Source organism: Lycium barbarum, chromosome 8, assembly GCF_019175385.1.
Source record: "Lycium barbarum isolate Lr01 chromosome 8, ASM1917538v2, whole genome shotgun sequence".
Taxonomy (NCBI): domain Eukaryota; kingdom Viridiplantae; phylum Streptophyta; class Magnoliopsida; order Solanales; family Solanaceae; genus Lycium; species Lycium barbarum.
This window is the reverse complement of record NC_083344.1, coordinates 109,744,313-109,762,902: the sequence shown is the minus strand read 5'-3', so window position 1 is coordinate 109,762,902 and position 18,590 is coordinate 109,744,313. Positions and strand designations below refer to the sequence as shown.

Genomic DNA, 18,590 nt, shown 5'->3' with positions numbered 1-18,590 from the left:
CAAGTCACATTCTCGTCATGGAATGGACTATAATCATATATACGTGTTTCATAAATTTTCATTATAAGCCCATTGTCCTTATCATATTCATAGACCCACCTCAACATCTCTTTGAAATTGTAACTTTCTTTTGATGGAGAATATATAAAATTTTATCAAATTGGGTCGCACAACAACCGCATGCCCGGTAACTTTTCATAACATACTGATGACAAAACTTACCTTCACCTTTAGAAGGACAATTTAGAGAACTCATAATGTTCTTCCACTTACATTACCACAATGATAATTAACATTATTTTGTCATTTGCCACGTCCACGTTCATTCGTTTAACCACTTATTTTCATTTAGACTTATGATGAACAGGTACCACATTCCCCTCATGGAATGGAGCATATCAATTGGGACGGGCTTCACGATTTTTCATCAAATGCACATTATTTTGCCTGTCATCATTACATCATCAGTATAATGCATCCGGACTCAAACCCAACGTCTTATCCATACAAAGGCGTGTTAGGCCATAAATCGATGGGACTTGAACCCAATATCTTATATTATCATCATAGTGCACCGGGATTCAAACCTGATGTCTTACCCTCTTGGTGCGATGAAACTTAAATCCATTGTCTTACCCTCAACCAATGGCATAATGGGCCAAAGTGCACTAGAATTCATACTTGATCCATATCCACTATCATATGATGCAATATAGAGTGAAATATAATGTGCTTATGCCTTTTTAATGATAACTTAATTTAGTAAAAATGTAAAATTCCTTTAACAGAGGAAATGAAGAAGCTACTGTAACAGTGATAAAAGAAGGTCTCAAAGATCAACAAAATTAGCTTCATTGTGGATGGGATTCAACACCACTCCAATTATATAACAAAAAGAATGGTGAAATTAGGTGGTGATGGCACTATTGGTTAGCTACAGAACAAATGGAATACTCTCAAACTAAGCATTCATGCCACCAATTGACATATAAAATTGATATAGCACAGTAAGTTTAATACATCCTTTATAGTAAGTTAGTTAATACCAAGGCATGTTAGTAATTTTCGAATGAAGTTGCTAACAACGTTAAAATCTCTAGTTAACTAATGCTATCCGCAAATAAACTGCTAAAAACCTTACTTCCCTAAGCATGCATATAATACCAAATTAATGATCAACGAAAACAAGATCACACCATATGATTCCTACAAATCAAACTTGCAAAGGGAAAGGATAAAAGCATATTCCTGCTAAATAGTGAAATAAGTTTGTGAAAGTGCAAACTAAAATAAGGTTAATCAGATGCCTTTTCCTTTTAACAAATATAGTCTCAAATAATTACACATAAAACCCCTAGAGTTCCAAATAGAGCAGAAACAATAATTTATACCTTGAATATGAGCATTAGAGAATTACCAATTCAAACTTTCTCCTAATTAATGATTTCATCGACTATTTTCACCTTTCAAGAAATAAATACATAATACTCAACGTAGACATGTGATACAAGCACTATAAATTAGAAAATCACCTTTTCAAAATTGAACAACAGTTAGCTTTAATATGCTTGGAATGTTAATTTCATTGGAACATAAGGGGAATAGTGATTATTATCCTTATAATATGCATGTCCTACTTGTATATAGCAATTATGTTGTTATAGGCGTAACCACTAAAATATTAGTCAATGGACTAAATATAAGTGTCACCACTGCATCAATTCTTGTACTATTGAAAAATAATATTTCGCATAAATAATTTTGAGTGATAACTAGCGAAAGGTTATATGAGATGAAATACCTTTCTCTAATTCTCTTCTTATAGCTAATATAGATAAGTCAATCTCAAATAATCAGAGAAAGAAAACTTTATAGTTAGGCCAAAATATCACAAAGAGGAAACAGTAATATACCTCAAATGAGAGCAAACAAAAATTGCTAACTTGTACATTCTTCCATAAATTAATTTTGTGGGCAGAAAATAGTCAGCTAGTAGCATATATCTTTTGGTTCCTTTGCAAGCTTAGTTCAATGAGTGATTACTTGAATCACATTCGAGGAGTTAATAGAAAAAGATTAGACTCGTGCAATACCTTTTGTTTTCAAATCTTTGTGCCATAGATAAACTGGACGAATTACAGTCTTTGAAGCAATTTTGTTTTGCAAAATGCTAGTATAGTAACAAATTGTAATACGACACAAAAATAACATGGCAGAAAAACAGTGAATCAAAAAGTTACCCAAAGCTTTCACTAACAAGTCGTTGCTTCTTGGTATTGTACCTTGTTATTTTTTTCCATGAAGCATATTGGCAATAGTGCTCATGTTCTATAGAATCCAAAGTCAGTATAATGGATGAGAAGATCTGGAGCACAAAGTGGACCCCTTGAAAGTCCAACCATGAAATATTCCTGAACTGTTAATAATCTAAATTAAAATAAAGAATTGAATACCTTATGTGGTTAAACGCAGAAGTTTCAAACTGAATTGTGCATGGTGGAGATATTAATCCTTAATAGTAGAACAATCGTGCTGATAACGTGTTATAAAATAATACATTGAGAGTGAAACAAGAGAATTAGAGAGGAATTGAGGAGAGATTTTATTGTCATATTTTGATGATGTCCATAATAGAAGAAAACACACTCCTATTTATAGGAGAAAAATTTCTTACCCTCCAAGTAATATAAGATGGACATATATATACTCATCTATATATTTTCTAACTCGTTGCTAAATAGTAATCCCCAACTAACCCTTTGCTAAATAGTTTCTAGCTCATTAAATTTTCTTATAATCTATCGATAATCCGTAGCTAAATTGGATCAACATGAAACTTTTGTTGTTTAGCTACATAATTTTGTTCATCACTAATTTCTTATTTTCTAGTAGTAATAAAAGAAAATAAAAAGAAAAAGGGATGCACACACAAATGATAATTTGTGACGGATGCTTATATCTACGCTCGTTGCCACAAAATTATATTTGGGGTGTCCGTCGGTTGATTTTCTCTATTTTTTTATAGCATTTTGATTTGGTATATTCCACGTTCAGTATTTTAAAATGCTATATATCAATATCATATTTAATTAAATTCAGTCTTCAATATTTTTCTTTCAGTTTTGATATATTCAATTCGGTAATTCCGATTTGTTTGATTTGGATAGAAAATTGTAATTTTTATTTGTCTAAACTACTCTTTAGTTGTGATACTTTGGATTTTAGTTCGATATATACAAAATTATGCAAATTCCTACAATTCTACTCGTATTTCTTCTATATTCATTGAATATCTTGAAATTCTAAAATTGTGTGCATCTGACAATAATGTTCAGATTCTCGTCTGAAACTTCTACTCTATAAAATATACCATCAATTAGAAAGAGAAACTTTACCTTCTCTCTTACTTTTCATATCTAATTTTACGACCGTTGCTAGCCGTTATTACTGCTTTTGCTCAATCTCTGTCATCGATGAGGTCACCGGCCGATGAACCACCGTCAATACCACCTCTATCCGACAATAATACCTCTATTGTTTCACCGATAGTAGGTCTCCCTACTAGATCCTATGCAACCACACTATCAGAAATAACAAACAACTGCAATCCCACAAATCGAAATAATCAATATGCAATTGCTAGACTAACTTGTCACAATGGGATGCCTGCTTTGATTTTCAAAATATGAGATTACTATGGAATGATGGCAAACCTTTGTAGAAGAACAATGGTTGGAAGATTGAAGATTGCTGAAATTAAGACCCCAAATTGAAAGGTCAAAATTCTCTGAAGATTTTTCTTTGGAAGGTACTGTCAATATTGGGGCTTTCAACATCTTCTTGATGTTCAACAACGATAATGATTTCAATGTATAGTAGTATACAATAGGCTGATTGAAATTGATGGTTATCAAATCTAGCTATAGAGATGGACTCCGAATTTCAAGCCAGAGGAAGATATCCCAATTGTTCTGGTGTGGGTGCTACTTCTAGCTTTGCCCTTTCACTTGTATAGTTGTCCTTATATAAAAAAAAATTGCTGGTGAAGTAGGTACTCCCATAGAACTTGATATAGCTACTAAAAATATGAATCGGCCAAGTATGGCTAAGGTAAGAGGGAGATAGACTTAATGAAACCTCCTATTCAAGTATTCATAGTGTGTAGGTTGGAACTGAGGATGAGAAAATTCTTCTTTAAAAGGGTATGCCCAAAAGATTGAATATGAGAATATACCCAAATATTGCAAACATTGTAGGAAATTGGGTCATGCTATAATGGATTGTAGAGTTCTGCAAAAGATAAGGGAGAATGAGAAAAAGGAGGCAGAAAGAATCAGACAACATACCAATCCACCCGAAAAAATTATAAACAAACCTGAAAAGGTGATAGAAAAACCTGAGAAACAGGGCACTAATGATAGAGGAAGGAATAAACATGTGGTAAGAGATATCAACAAAAGAACAAGGAGAACACTCAAGTAGGGAACAATGATGTTTCTACCAATAATACCAAGGATACAGTGGTGAAAACCAAGCAAATTAACAATGATCCAGAAGGCAGTAAAGGAAAAATATTATAAAGTCAAGAATTACCTTTACTGAATGATGTAAATGCTGAGGATCAAATTCACAAAGAGCGAGATATAGTAGAGAATTTAAAACTTCATAAAAAAAAATGGAGGCTATTGGCAGAAAAGTTATAGAGATTAAAGATCATAATGAGCTACAAGTTGAACTATTTGGAGGGGAATGGAAAGAATCAGGAAACAAAAAATTCAAGCAGAAATCAGGAAAGAATAATGATAGTGCAAGTAGAAAAATGGATAAAAATGCCAACAATATAGCTACTAACGCTATTATTACACAAAGTACTTTTGATGAACTCATGGAGGAAGTTGCTATTGCTATTGCTTGTAACAACAAAGATAATACTGAACAAAGAAGAGAATCGGGAATACTTGCAATGAAGGTGATTTGGAAAAAATAAGCTAATTGGCTGATAGATCATCCACTGAAGAAGAAAACACCTCTGATGAATCATCGGAATATGAAGAAAGTGAAGAAGATGAACATAAGGAAAAGGACAGTGAACAAGAGCAGAGATCAAAAGCATAAGAGAAGCAGGTTTCTATTAAAAAAGAAATCAAATTCCCCATAAATGGTCAGAGGAAAAAGAGAGAAGTGGTGTGCAGAGATTCTCCAATTACAAGAAAACAAGGATTGAAATTACAGAACCCCTCAACATCCTGTCCTAATGATTAAGTTGCTCAACTGAAATATCAGGGCATGAGGTCCCAAGCCTCCACTGAGAGACTATATTTTTTTATTGCAAGGCATAAAATTCCCCTTATAGCTATTCAAGAACCATTCAGTAGGGAAGAAAAAATTGATGACTACAAAAAAGAGCCTGCTATGCAGGAAGGATTCTCTAATTGTAGTAACAAAATTTGGATTTTTTGGAATCACACTTTGAATTGCTCCATGCATTCAAGTGAAGACCAAATGGTTACCTGTAAGATTTGTCAGAATGATAAGGTTTTCTATACTTTCGTGGTGTATGTTAATCTTCTAGTGCTGGCAGGGAAGACTTATGGGGGTACATGAGAATATTTGCAACCACTATCAATGAACCTTGGGTGGTCACAGGGGATTTCAACACCATACTTGTAGCTGAGGAGAAAGTTGTGGGAAATCCTCATAAATTAAGTAAAAACATATCATTTATGGAGTGTCTCAATGATTGTGGCCTCAAAAATAGTGGCTATACAGGGCAGAGTTTTACTTGGTGTAATGAGAGAAAGGAACAACAAATTATCTGGTAAAGGCTTGATAGAATGACTCAAAATGAGGAATTAGATGAGATATTCCCTATCACTAAGTTGCAACATCTACCAAGAGTTGGCTCAGATCATTGTTCTCTTCTTATAACTTGTGAAAATCCCTAGGAAAATCATATCAAGTACTTCAAATTCTTGAACTTTTGGGGGAGGGTTGTGAAGGTTTTCAGGAGGTTGTAAAAAACAACCGGCATTCACATACCAATGGCAACATTTTTTGGGAAGTCCAACAAAAACTCAAAAACACTAGCAAAGCTCTCAACAACTGGTCTAAAAATAAGCTTGGCAATATTTTTGAAATTACCCAGATGCTAAAAGAGAAGGCCAATAATCTTGAGCAAGTTTACTTGGGAAGTTTGGATCAGGAGGATGGACAAAGCTAAAGCTGAGCTTATCAAGCATCACAAACATGTAGACAATTTCTGGAGACAAAAAGAAAACCTCAAGTGGAATCTTGAGGGAGATGAGAATATCAAATACTTCCATTTCATAATGAGAGGCAGAAGGAAATACCTATAAATACACAGAATCCTTGAAAACGATCAATGGATAGAAGGAAGTGAAGAAACTGGAGAAGTTGCTGTGAAATTCTGTAAGAATTTATTCTCATAAGTTGGCCAATGTATTGATTTAAGCATTATGGAGCATATTACAAAAATTATAACAGAAAGGGACAATCAATTGCTCCTGAATAGTCCAAATGAGGAAGAAATTCAAAGAGCTGTTTTTGACATCAACCCAAACAGTGCAGCTGAGCCAGATGGATTTAGTGGTCTTTTTTTTTTTTCCAAAGACCTAGAAGATCATTGGTGATGATATCAATAAAATGGTCCTGGAAGTCTTCACTGGAGAACAACTCACTAGATAGTATACTGACACTTGCTTGATGTTAATACCTAAAGTGGATGCCCTTCAATCTTTTTCTGAATTCAGGCCTATCAGCCTTAGTAATGTTACACAGAAGATAGTGTCTAAACTGCTGAATTCGAGGTTAGCTACTTTACTTCCTAAAGTTATTTCTTCTAATCAGAGTGGTTTTATTGTAGGCAGAGCTATTGGAGAGAATATCCTACTTGCTCAAGAGATCATTCATGAGATCAAACCTACCAACAAAGGGGGCAATGCACTTTTCAAGATAGATATGAATAAAGCATGTGATAGAATATCTTGGCATTTCATCTACACAGTTATGAGGAAGATGAGCTTTAATGAAAGCTGGATACACCTAATTAGGAACTTGATGTCTAATATGTGGTATATTGTCATCATTAATGGAAAAAGACATGGCTTCTTTAAATCAAAAAGAGGATTCAAATAGGGAGATCCTATATTACCTTCTTTTTTTATAATAGCTTTTGAATGTTTGTCTTCATTACTAAATAATTTATTTAATAATTCTAAATTTCATTTTTCACTATGGATTCTAATGGACCTAGGATAAATCATCTTGCTTATGTTGATGACCTGATTATTTTTTGCACAGGAAAAACCAAAACTTTGAAGCTTATCACAAAATGTTTGACAAATTATGAAAAAAGTTCTGGACAACTAATCAATAGAAGCAAGAGTTGCTTCATAATGGATGATATAATCTCTCAAAAGAGAATAAAAATTGTGGCAGACATACTTCAGGTAAGGAAAGAAAATTTCTCAATTACTTATCTTGGGTGCCCTTTGTTTGCAAGAAGGAAGAAGATAGGATTCTTTACAGCTATGGCAACCAAAATCCTTCAAAAGATTGGCTCATGGGAAAGCAATCAACTGTCTTTAAGAGGAAAAATTATTTTGGTGAAACATATTCTAAATGCAGTACCAGCTCATCTCCTTTCTATTTGTCAACCACCAAAAATAATTCTGAAGCAAATGGAAGGAATGTTTGCTAATTTCCTTTGGGAGAGCAATAATGGAAAATAAAAGTATCATTGGGCTGCTTGGATAATTTTGTTATCCATGTGAAGAGGGTGGAATAGGGATCAGGTCCATACATGATATTTCAGAGCGTATGGGTGCCAACTTATGGTGGCAATTCAGAACTAGAGATAGTACCTGGAGTCAGTTCATGAAGGTCAAATACTCAAATATTCAAAAAGAATCCATGACATGGCTAGAAAATGGAGTTACAAACATTCTCACAATTGGAGAAGAATGATGAAGATCAGAGATCAGGTCGATCATCACATCTTATGGTTAATCAACAAAGGAAACTATAACTTTTGGTGGGATAACTGGACAGGATTGGGGAAGCTCAGTCAGTTTGGAAATGTCTCAACTTCTCTCAAAACAAAGGTATCTGATTACATGAATACTAGTGGCTGGAATATGATCAAGATAAAGCAATATCTTCCTAATGACAAGGATTGATAACAATGATGAAAATTTCTCATGTAAATCAGCTTGGGATATTTTCAGATGCAGAGGAGAAGTACTTCACTAGTTGACAGGTTGACTTGGCACAAGAAACTACCTTTCAAAATTTCCTTCTATGGAAATTTCTCACGCACAAAGTGGTTGTAGACACTAATGTCATCAATTAAGTTCAAGGTTCACCTACCTTTAAGATGTTCATGCTACATTAGATATGAGCAAGAAGGTGAAGAAAGTTTGTTCTATAAAGGTATGGTTGCCCAAAATATTTGGAAACTTTATAACAAAATTTTTGGTGTTTTGCAGGTTCATAGTTGTTTGAGGCATCAAATTACTTCATGGTGGATGTCAAGAGGAAACAACCCTTTACAGAGTTTCCTGCTGCAAATCATGCCAAGAATCATTATATGGAAAAATTGAAAATCAATATGCAAATCCAGATTTGAGAATATCAAGATGAGGTAAGCTACAATCAAGTACAACATTAACCTGCAAGCTGTCATAGTGTCTCGCAAGCAATTGAACATGATCAACCCTTTTATAAAAGGGGAGGACCTGTATGGGTTACTATATCAGGCATGTAATTATATGATCCATACCTCTGTCAAAAGGAACAAACCTAATTCTAGTTTTGTTAAGTTAAACATTGATGGTTGTGCCAACGGAAACCCTGGCCCCAATGGTGGAGGGGGTTTAACCAAAGATAATTAAGGTTGGTTGATTGCAGCCTATGAAAAATCTTTTGGCAATAACACTAACAATGTAGCAAAATAAATGGCCTTACAAATTGGCATAGAGTGGTGTCTGGGTAATGGTTTCAGAAGAATAGAGATTGAGGTGGATTCAAAACTATTAGTCAATACATCAAAATCACCATGGAACATTTGGGACATAACCAACAACATAAAGAGAATGTTGGAGTAGTTGGAAGAATAGAAGATAAAACATGCATCAGGGAAGGCAACAAAGTTACAGACAAATTAGCGATCTGGGGCATGAATTGCAATGAGCTTATATGGATCCATCAACACCAGCTTCTTCCTAAGGAAGTAAGAGGAGAGATTTGTATGGATAGATTGAACCTACCTTCCTTTAATTAGGATCAAACCTGTAATGAATTCTTTCACCGTGAATAGAAGCATGTATAGAACCTACACCTTTGATGTTCCTTGAGGTTAGCTATAGCTGTGAAGTGTAGGGATTTCCCAAATTTTTTGAGAGCTTGCTAGAAATCAATTTTCCCATAGATTGGAGCATGTTCCAGTCTAAATAGGTGTTGGGAGTTATTTTCTGATAGCTATGTAAATATTGTAAATATTCTCTTCCTTATGTATAGTAATTAGGTCCTATAATTTAGCCGAGTATCATTCTGATAGTGAGATACCTACTTTGTATATAATGACTTTCATACATCAATACAAATCACGGATTGATTTCCTACATGGTATCAGACTAGGTTTCTCCTAAAATCCCTAGCTTCCTAAACCCTAGCCGTCCACCTCCCTCTTCTCTCCTAACCCTAGCCGTAGCCGCCACCCCTTCCTCCTCTCTCTTCTCTCTTCAATGGCTGACAACAAACATTTCCATTCTGCTTTAACCGTCACGAATGTGAAATCTTTAATCCCAATCACTCTAGACATGGAAACCGACAATTATCACAAATGGGCGACACTATTCAAAGTTCTAGCCCGCGTCCACTCCATACTTGAACACATCATACCACCAACTGACACCATTGCACTCACCAACCCCAACTTCTTATGATTTTTTGGACCATGGGATTTCTCCATATACCCTGCATTTTCTGTCACGGCCTTCTCCACCCGTCGTTCCCTCAGTCCAGCCCCTCCCCCCACTGCTGAGCAGCCCCTCCCCCCCGCTGCTTCACCCGGACTGCCCAGCAGCCCTCTCCCCCCACTGCCCAGCAGTCCAACCCCACGGTCACTGCCCCACAGCCCCTACCCCCCACTGCCCCACCCGTGACTGCCCAGCAGCCCACCCGCATGGTCACTAGAAGCCAACATAGGATTTTTAAGCCCAAACAACCGTTCAACTTAAATACTTCTAACACTCCCTCCATCTCGCATATTCCACGAAATCCTGTCAGTGCTCTAAATGACCAAAATTGGAAAGCTGCCATGGTTGATGAATATAATGCTCTAATTAGTAATAAGACGTGGGAGTTGGTTCCACGTCCCACTGATGTGAATCTTATTCGTTCTATGTGGATTTTTCGTCATAAAAAGAAATCTGATGGTTCTTTTGAGAGGCACAAAGCCCGTTTTGTCTGTGATGGCAGGTCTCAATAGGTTGGAGTTGACTGCGATGAGATTTTCAGTCCGGTTGTCAAATCGGCTACTATTCGCGCTGTCTTGAGCATTGCACTTGCACACTCTTGGCCCATTCATCAGTTGGACGTCAAGAATGCTTTCCTACACGGTAATCTTAATGAGACTGTTTATATGCATCAGCCTATTGGGTTTAAGGATCCAAAGCATCCACATCATGTCTGTTTCTTGAAGAAATCGTTGTACGGACTTAAGCAAGATCCCCGTGCATGGTTCCAACGCTTTGCAGACTATGTCTCCATTATTGGTTTTTCACATAGCCGATCTGATCACTTTCTCTTTATTTATTGTCGAGGTTCTGATATTGCTTACATTCTGCTATATGTTGATGATATTATTCTCACAGCTTCCTCAGATGCTCTCAGAAAATCTATCATGTCTCTGCTTAGTGCCGAATTTGCTATGAAGGATTTGAGCCCTCTAAGCTATTTTCTGGGTATCGTTGTTACCCGGACTTCACACGGCATGTTTCTCTCTCAGAAAAATTATGCAGCAGATATTATAGAGCGTGCGGGCATAACTGCCTGTAAGCCAAGTCAGACACCGGTCGACACCAAAGCCAAACTTGGTGCCACGGCCGGGCCTCCTTGCGATGATCCCACCCAATATCGTAAGTTGGTCGGCGCGTTGCAATACCTTACATTCACAAGACCAGACATCTCCTATGCGGTTCAACAAGTATGCCTTCACATGCATGATCCAAAGGTTGCACATATGCATGCTCTTAAACGCATAGTCCGATACATTCAAGGTACTATTGAGTTTGGTCTCCATCTGTACAAATCCTCCATTGCCTCTCTTGTTTCTTATACAGATGCAGATTGGGGTGGTTTTCCAGACACTCGCCGATCCACATCAGGTTACTGTGTCTTCCTTGGCGATAATCTCCTCTCATGGTCATCCAAACGGCAACCTACTATGTCTAAGTCGAGTGCCGAGGCCGAATACCGTGGCGTCGCTAATGTCGTCTCTGAGTCCTGTTGGCTTCGCAACCTTCTTTTGGAGCTCTGTTGTCCCATCCGGACAACTACATTGGTTTATTGTGATAATGTTAGTGCCATATACCTATCAGGTAATCCAGTTCAGCACCAACACACTAAACATATTGAGATGGACATACATTTCGTACGTGAGAAAGTTGCCCGTGAAGAAGTTCGTGTTCTTCACGTCCCGTCCCGTTACCAGATCGCAGATATCTTCACTAAAGGTCTTCCGCACGTGCTTTTTGATGATTTCAGGGACAGTCTAAGCGTACGACAACCTCCCGCTTCGACTGCGGGGGTGTGATAGACTATGTAAATATTGTAAATATTCTCTTCCTTATGTATAGTAATTAGGTCCTATAATTTAGCCGAGTATCATTCTGATAGTGAGATACCTACTTTGTATATAATGACTTTCATACATCAATACAAATCACGGATTGATTTCCTACATTTTCCACTGCTCTGTACTTTCAATTTCATAAATGAAAAGGCATCCACTCTTGGAAGTGGATGAATTAAATAATAACGATAAAAAAAAACTTCTACTCTATATATTCAAATCTAATTAGTTTTAGCAGCGTACGCGCTTTGCGCATGTATCCTATCATAATGAGTACAATTTATTTTCAAAAATCACATGATTATTATTATTTCAAAAAATGTGTTTGAGTTATAAAATAAACGTGTAAGTCCTGAAAATTACGAATTTAAATCCTATATAGCTAACTCAATAAAAAAAACGCAAATAGAAGTCTTCAATATAATCAGATATAATCAAGAACGTTTCTCTATATTTCTTAAAATTTTATTTATTGCTTGAAAATGAAACTTCTGTTAGGAGAAATTAAAGAACAAGGTCCAATTCATACCTCCCGTGACCCTTAGTAAGGTTTCAGTTTCACAACTCCATACTTTAAATAGAAACATGCCGCTAACGACATTAAAAGAAATACTAGTATAAAACATAGTTCTTATTTGGGGACGAACTTTTGTGTTAAATCTATTTTGACCAATAACTTGGAACAAATAAAAGGACCATTTTTGGTCCAGGTTCAATATCTGTTGATGGTTAATGATTACAACTCACTGATGGAAACAGTTTTAGCCATTTTCATATCGAATCTCATTTTTTACAGCAATATCATGGTTGATATTGATGCAATGATGCACGTTGTAGACTTGTAATTTATCCTACTAAAATTAAACACGGCACACGCATACATACCAATACAACATATATAGTGGATATATAATTGATGGCAATTAATAACACATGTAAAAAAATAGCATCTATTGCCACAAAATAGTGCTCCACTATTTGTTGTATCTTATGTGCCTTAAAATCGTAAAACTACATCTGAAGATAATATTCTTTAATTTTTGTCCGAGACTTCGATCTATTAATTAGATCAATGGCGGACTATCATCAGCCTCTTAAGTTTGTTAATAAATTTTATTTTGACATCCCAAGTTTGACCAATTAAGCACCTAACACATGATAAAGTGCTCATATTAGACACTTCCGGCACAAATTTTAGAATTGTTTATATTCGTCTTCTCAAATGCATATTACGTAGATAAGTAAACATATATTCAGGTGTTCAATTGAAACAGATCATAGTTCAAATATCAATATAAAATTTAGCAACAAATTTAAGGGATTGTCAATATATTCGGCCTACCTCTCAATCTCACCAGGAGAAGTCATGTCTAGAAAAAAAAAAAACAGTCTAGCCAAAAATTTTTTTTGGGGGGGGGGGGGGGGTAATTTTGTTTTTTTTCCTTTTAAAACCTTTAGTTTGTGGCTCCTGAATCATCTATTTCTACTATTTTTCACGGCCACTGAATTTAACTTTAATAAAAAAAAGAAACACTTACCTTATTGTCTTTATTTGATAAAAATTGGGTATAACGGAGAAACAATTTTTTCCCCACACACATATATAGGGTCTTGCTAACCAACTTACTACATGAAGGTCGTAGGTTATCATCCTCCCCATTTTTTATTTCCCTAAAATAACCCTAGAGCCAAACTATAGTATAATGGGTATTTGTCTTTTCCCGAATATTATTGCTTGAAAACGAAACCTTTGACGAGAAAGAACAATGTCCAATTGATACCTCCCTCAGAAAGCATTAAGAACTCCATAATTTATAATTCATTCCGGGGTCGGGTCAAACTGTTGAATAGAAACGCCATTAATATAGTATAGTGCATAATATATTACAAAACATAGTTCTATTTGGGGTCGAATTTTTCGTGTTACATCAGTTTTGGCCAACTAAAGGGCCATTGTTTTGTCAAAGTTCAAAACTCGTTAAAGATTATTCGACTCGTTCCAAGATACAGATTGAGGTATATTTTCACATTGAAGAGTTTCTTCTTCTTCTTTTTATTACTTCAATGAATATCATGGCTGATGATTAATGCGATGATGCACTTTTAGTAGACTTGTAATTTATCCTACTAAAACTAGTAAACTATTACTACTTTAAATATTATGTGCAGCCCGTGCAGGTAGTGTCATATTGTTGTGTCTCTCTCTTTCTTTGAACACAATTATATTCTTTTTTAATATTTTAAGTTTTATAATACTTGTCCAAATTCAAAGGAGTGAGCTGCAAGTGAAAGAAAGATAGGAGGGGAGGGAGAAAGTCAGTTGCAAGGATTCTACAACTATCATCAATCATCTTTGACTTGACAACAAGAATAATTTCTTTCTTGTCTTTCTTCTTTGGTTTTAAAAATCAATTTCGTTGATCTTGGAATTGATATTCAAAGCAAACAATATACAGCTATATTATTATAGTTATATAGTTATATATATATATATATATATATTAACTATAAGTAGTTAATTCGTGTTAATATTTATATATGACCGTCGGTTTTTATGTACCACGCATTTCAAACTTCAGAGTCGTCATGTGTGTTGCGGTGTCACATTGGTATATATGAAAAATATTACAGACTTGGAGTCTACAATGGCGTTTTTAATACTGAAAAGAAAAGAAACCAAGAGAGACTCACACTTCGAACAATAAAGTAATATTCTAGAAAGTAGCCAGTAGCACTACAAGTAAGGTCCCGTATTTCAGCAGACAGGATGTCACAAGAATACCATTAGAGTACCTGAGTTTAAGTTCTATGTAATGTACTATTAAGTCAATCTGAGAGGTAATTACGTGTAATTTTATTTAATAAGCATTGATCGATAATTTAGAATAAATTGTAAATAACTTGTTATAATGTATTATAATTTATATTAATAACAACATACTAGCTAATCTCATAAGTAGGGTTTGGAGAGGATAGTGCGTACGCAGACCTTATCTCTACCTTGTGCCGATAGAGAAGTTTTTTCTGATAAACTTTCAGCTCAAGTAAGACACAAACACAACATTTGTGAATATAATAAATCCTTCACGTAATATAATTTTATATCTTACTCTCCAAATGTAATAATCCGTCTATCTTAGGTTATGTTACAGTGAAGTGTGTGACTTAGCACGAATTTCAAGAACGAAAGAGTTTGAAACTTATTGTCTAAAACAAAATATAGACATTTGCATGATTAGACAAATCATTTCATTAATTAAGGGTAATGGGATGCCCCTGAGAAAAGGCGGGCTAAAAGGGCGGGCTAATGAGAGTGGTCAAATAGGACTAGCAGGCTTCTAGGCCGACAAGTTGAAGATAAGGTGCACAATGATACCTTAAGCGAATCCACACCGGAATGGAGTTGAAAATGAAAAGTTTTATAAGGTATAGCTCAAGCTTACATGATAAGAAATATGATAGAGTATTTTTTTGGGATAAATTAAAAAGTGAAGTATGCCAGAAACTTAAATGGAGGGAGTATTAATCTTTCAGAATTTTGAATTTTGTTCCATCCATGAAACTATTAGGAAAATTATAGATGCGCCCGAATCAATACTAGGGAGCAAATATATATATATATAGGATCAACTTCCAAGCAAAGCAATCAAGATATAAAGGATATATTATAATGTTCAGCACTAGTTTAATGCCCACAGTTTGAGGTCTATATGGTATGGCCACTCAATCTTCTTAATATATATATATATATATATATATATATATAGGATCAACTTCCAAGCAAAGCAATCAAGATATAAAGGATACATAATAATGTTCAGCACTAGTTTAATGCCCACAGTTTGAGGTCTATATGATATGGCCACTCAATCATCTTAAAAGTTACCACTTGGGCAAAGGGGGTTGGGAACTAGGGGTGGGCGTTTGGTTCTTCGGTTCGGTTTTATCAAACTTCGATTCGGCTATTTCGGTTTCGGTTTTTTGAAGGTGGACACCGAACACCGAACCAAACTAGTTCGGTTCGGTTCTTTCGGTTTCGGTTTTTTGAAGTTCGGTTTCAATTTTTTCAATTCGGTTTTTTTTTATATGATATTAAAAGCGATTCCATTTACACTAATTCATATTCTCAAAAGCAATAAAACATAAAACTGATAAATTGAAATCACAATCAAACAAATAGGATACACAAGAACAGAAAACCCTAACCATGATATAGGATTACTAGGTGATATATACATACAGTAAGAATAACTAAGAAAACACATAAAGGACATACATTAATCCTAAAAACACATCCTAGTCACCTTCCTTTGTTAAGGATATTTGATTTTCTCAACTGAAGTGGAAAATTAGGGATACAAAAGCAAAAGAGGACTTGTTACAATTGGATTTTTTTTGTGCTTAAACTTAATGGGCCTGAACTATTTTAATTTTTTTTGGGTAATGTATTAAATTTCAGTGGGTGTTCGGTTCTTTAGTTCGGTTTTTTCAAACTTCGGTTCGGCTATTTCGGTTTCAGTTTTTTGAAGGTGGACACCGAACACTGAACCAAATTAGTTCGGTTCGGTTCTTTCGATTTCAGTTTTTTGAAGTTCGGGTCGGTTCGGTCCGATTTTTCAATTTTCGGTATTTGTGTCCAACCATATTGGGAACTTCAGTTGCATAATATGAGGATGAAGAATTGACATATATAGTTGGTACTGATAATTAATTCTTCCTTGGTGATCTTCTCCCCGGCATTCTACCTAGCTAATCATTTCCTTTTCCCAAAGAATATGTACCCAACATTAAATATTTTGAAGTATTGTTGTGATTCCTGCTCCCGGATGTTGATCTCTTCAAAGGAAAATATAAACATAACATGGTAAGATTAAATTCATTGTTTATTTCTAATTTCAACATTTATCCTACTACATAATTAACTTCGTCTGTGTGAGCTCATTAACATTTTCCAAGCCCGGATAAAGGAGAAGGATAGCCGAGGTCAATCGAAAACAGTCTCTCTAATCATGGATAAGGCTACGTACATCGTACCCTTTTCAGACCCCACTTATGGAATTACTGGATTTTGTTGTTGTTGTTGTTGTTGTTGGCCTAACACACAATTCTTATTTATAAATTCAGTTGAAAATTTAAATATCCTTTTCAACTCTTGATACTTAAAAACATATAAATTCAGGTATGCTGTCAAACGTACTGAAAGTCACATACTCAACATAATTAAAGTTTAGCGTATATAGGTATAATTAACTATTGATTAAAATAAATGATGTTCTTAATCAATTTCTATACTTTTTTCAACTTCAAGTTCGAGTTAATGTTATAAGGAGCCCAGGGTTGCCCCAGAACCGGACATTCTTTTTTTTCATTGTCCGGTCTGGAGCGTGCACATTCATTGACCGGGGGCATTTAATTTTCACCCCATGGACCGGTCAATTGGTCCGGAGGCATTCCGTCCTTTTTTTTTCGGGGGCCCACATGGGATTGGGCCTGACTCTAATACCATGTCAAATTAGGCATTGAGCCTAGCTCACACCACCAAAAACTAGCTCAAAGGGAGGAGGATTACCCAAACCTTATAAGGAGTCCAGGATTCTCGTCCGTCACCGATGTGTTATATTCTCTTCATTATCCAAATGTTAAAGAAACAAGAGCTTAAAGCTTTTCTAAATTCATTATGTTCAATGGTAAATACGTATTCGTGCGGGGTGTTTATACCAAATCAATACAATTTATAATGGTATAATAAAGTGAAAATATACATTAATTGATCATTGTTGAGTAATATTTGTGTATGTTCTAGCACATATCGTGCATACATTTGTTTACTGTAAACTTCCTATGCTAATAAATTTTTATCCGTTCAAATAGCTTGAAGAAAAAATTCATCAATGCAGTTAATAAACGGATTAAAGCTGGCTCCGACAAGTATCCAACACATTTTTGTGTTTGATAAATGTTGGATAAAGACACAAGAATTAACTGGAATTGTCACTTAATTAAACTAGCCAAATAACTAGATTTTTCTCTTCTCTATAAGACGAATAAAATGTTGCTAGTATTTTAATTATAAGAAGTTCTTGATTAGATAAGTGATCACTAGAAGTTATCTGTTATCTATCCTCGTTTAGGATAGGAATAACGTTATAATACACTAGGTCACTTCCAGGCCTAACACTTTACTATTGATTGCAAATTAAATAAATGAAAACAGTAGGGACGGCATAAAGAAAAACATTAACCATGCCATCTACAATTGTTTATCTGATAAGAGAGTGGACAACTCAATTCACTCTGTTTTTTGAAAAAAAGAGCGATGGTCAAAGTACTGATGATGAGACAATTTAATTGACACTCTCAATTTGAATATTGATTCTTTTAATTTTAAAATATAAAACTTATGTATTCAGAAACTATATAAGACTGTAAAGTTGAGAAGATATTCAAGCTAATTCCCACTCAAAAGCGAAAAGAAAGAAAAGGAAACATTTTTCTTTGTTGATTTTCAAGTGTTATTGAGAGTTAGATCCTTTCTAGGAAAGAATTAGACCTAGTAGTATATGCTAGTTAGGATTTATTAAGTAGGACAGAACTTAGAACATAGGAGTATTCAATCTTGTAACTTACTTTCTCCCTTGATATTAATAAAAGTGCCGGCCGTTCTTTATGGACTAGGATCACATCGATCTGAATTACGTTAATTAGTGTATTTTTA

The 18,590-nt window shown here is 35.1% G+C and overlaps 1 protein-coding gene across 2 annotated transcripts; it reads left to right on the top strand.

Moving 5' to 3' along the window:
* Positions 1–4,309: 4,309 nt before the first annotated feature.
* LOC132606653 (uncharacterized mitochondrial protein AtMg00810-like) lies at positions 4,310–11,963 on the top strand. 2 transcript variants are annotated; one of them, XM_060320238.1, is made up of 3 exons: positions 4,310–8,123; positions 8,247–8,427; positions 8,508–11,963. In XM_060320238.1, the coding sequence occupies exon 3, from the start codon at positions 10,664–10,666 to the stop codon at positions 11,834–11,836; it is 1,173 nt and encodes a 390-aa protein (XP_060176221.1). In that variant the 5' UTR covers positions 4,310–8,123; positions 8,247–8,427; positions 8,508–10,663; the 3' UTR covers positions 11,837–11,963. The 2 variants fall into 2 exon arrangements, with proteins under 2 accessions (XP_060176221.1, XP_060176220.1); XM_060320237.1 differs by having other exon boundaries at positions 4,310–8,427.
* Positions 11,964–18,590: the final 6,627 nt, after the last annotated feature.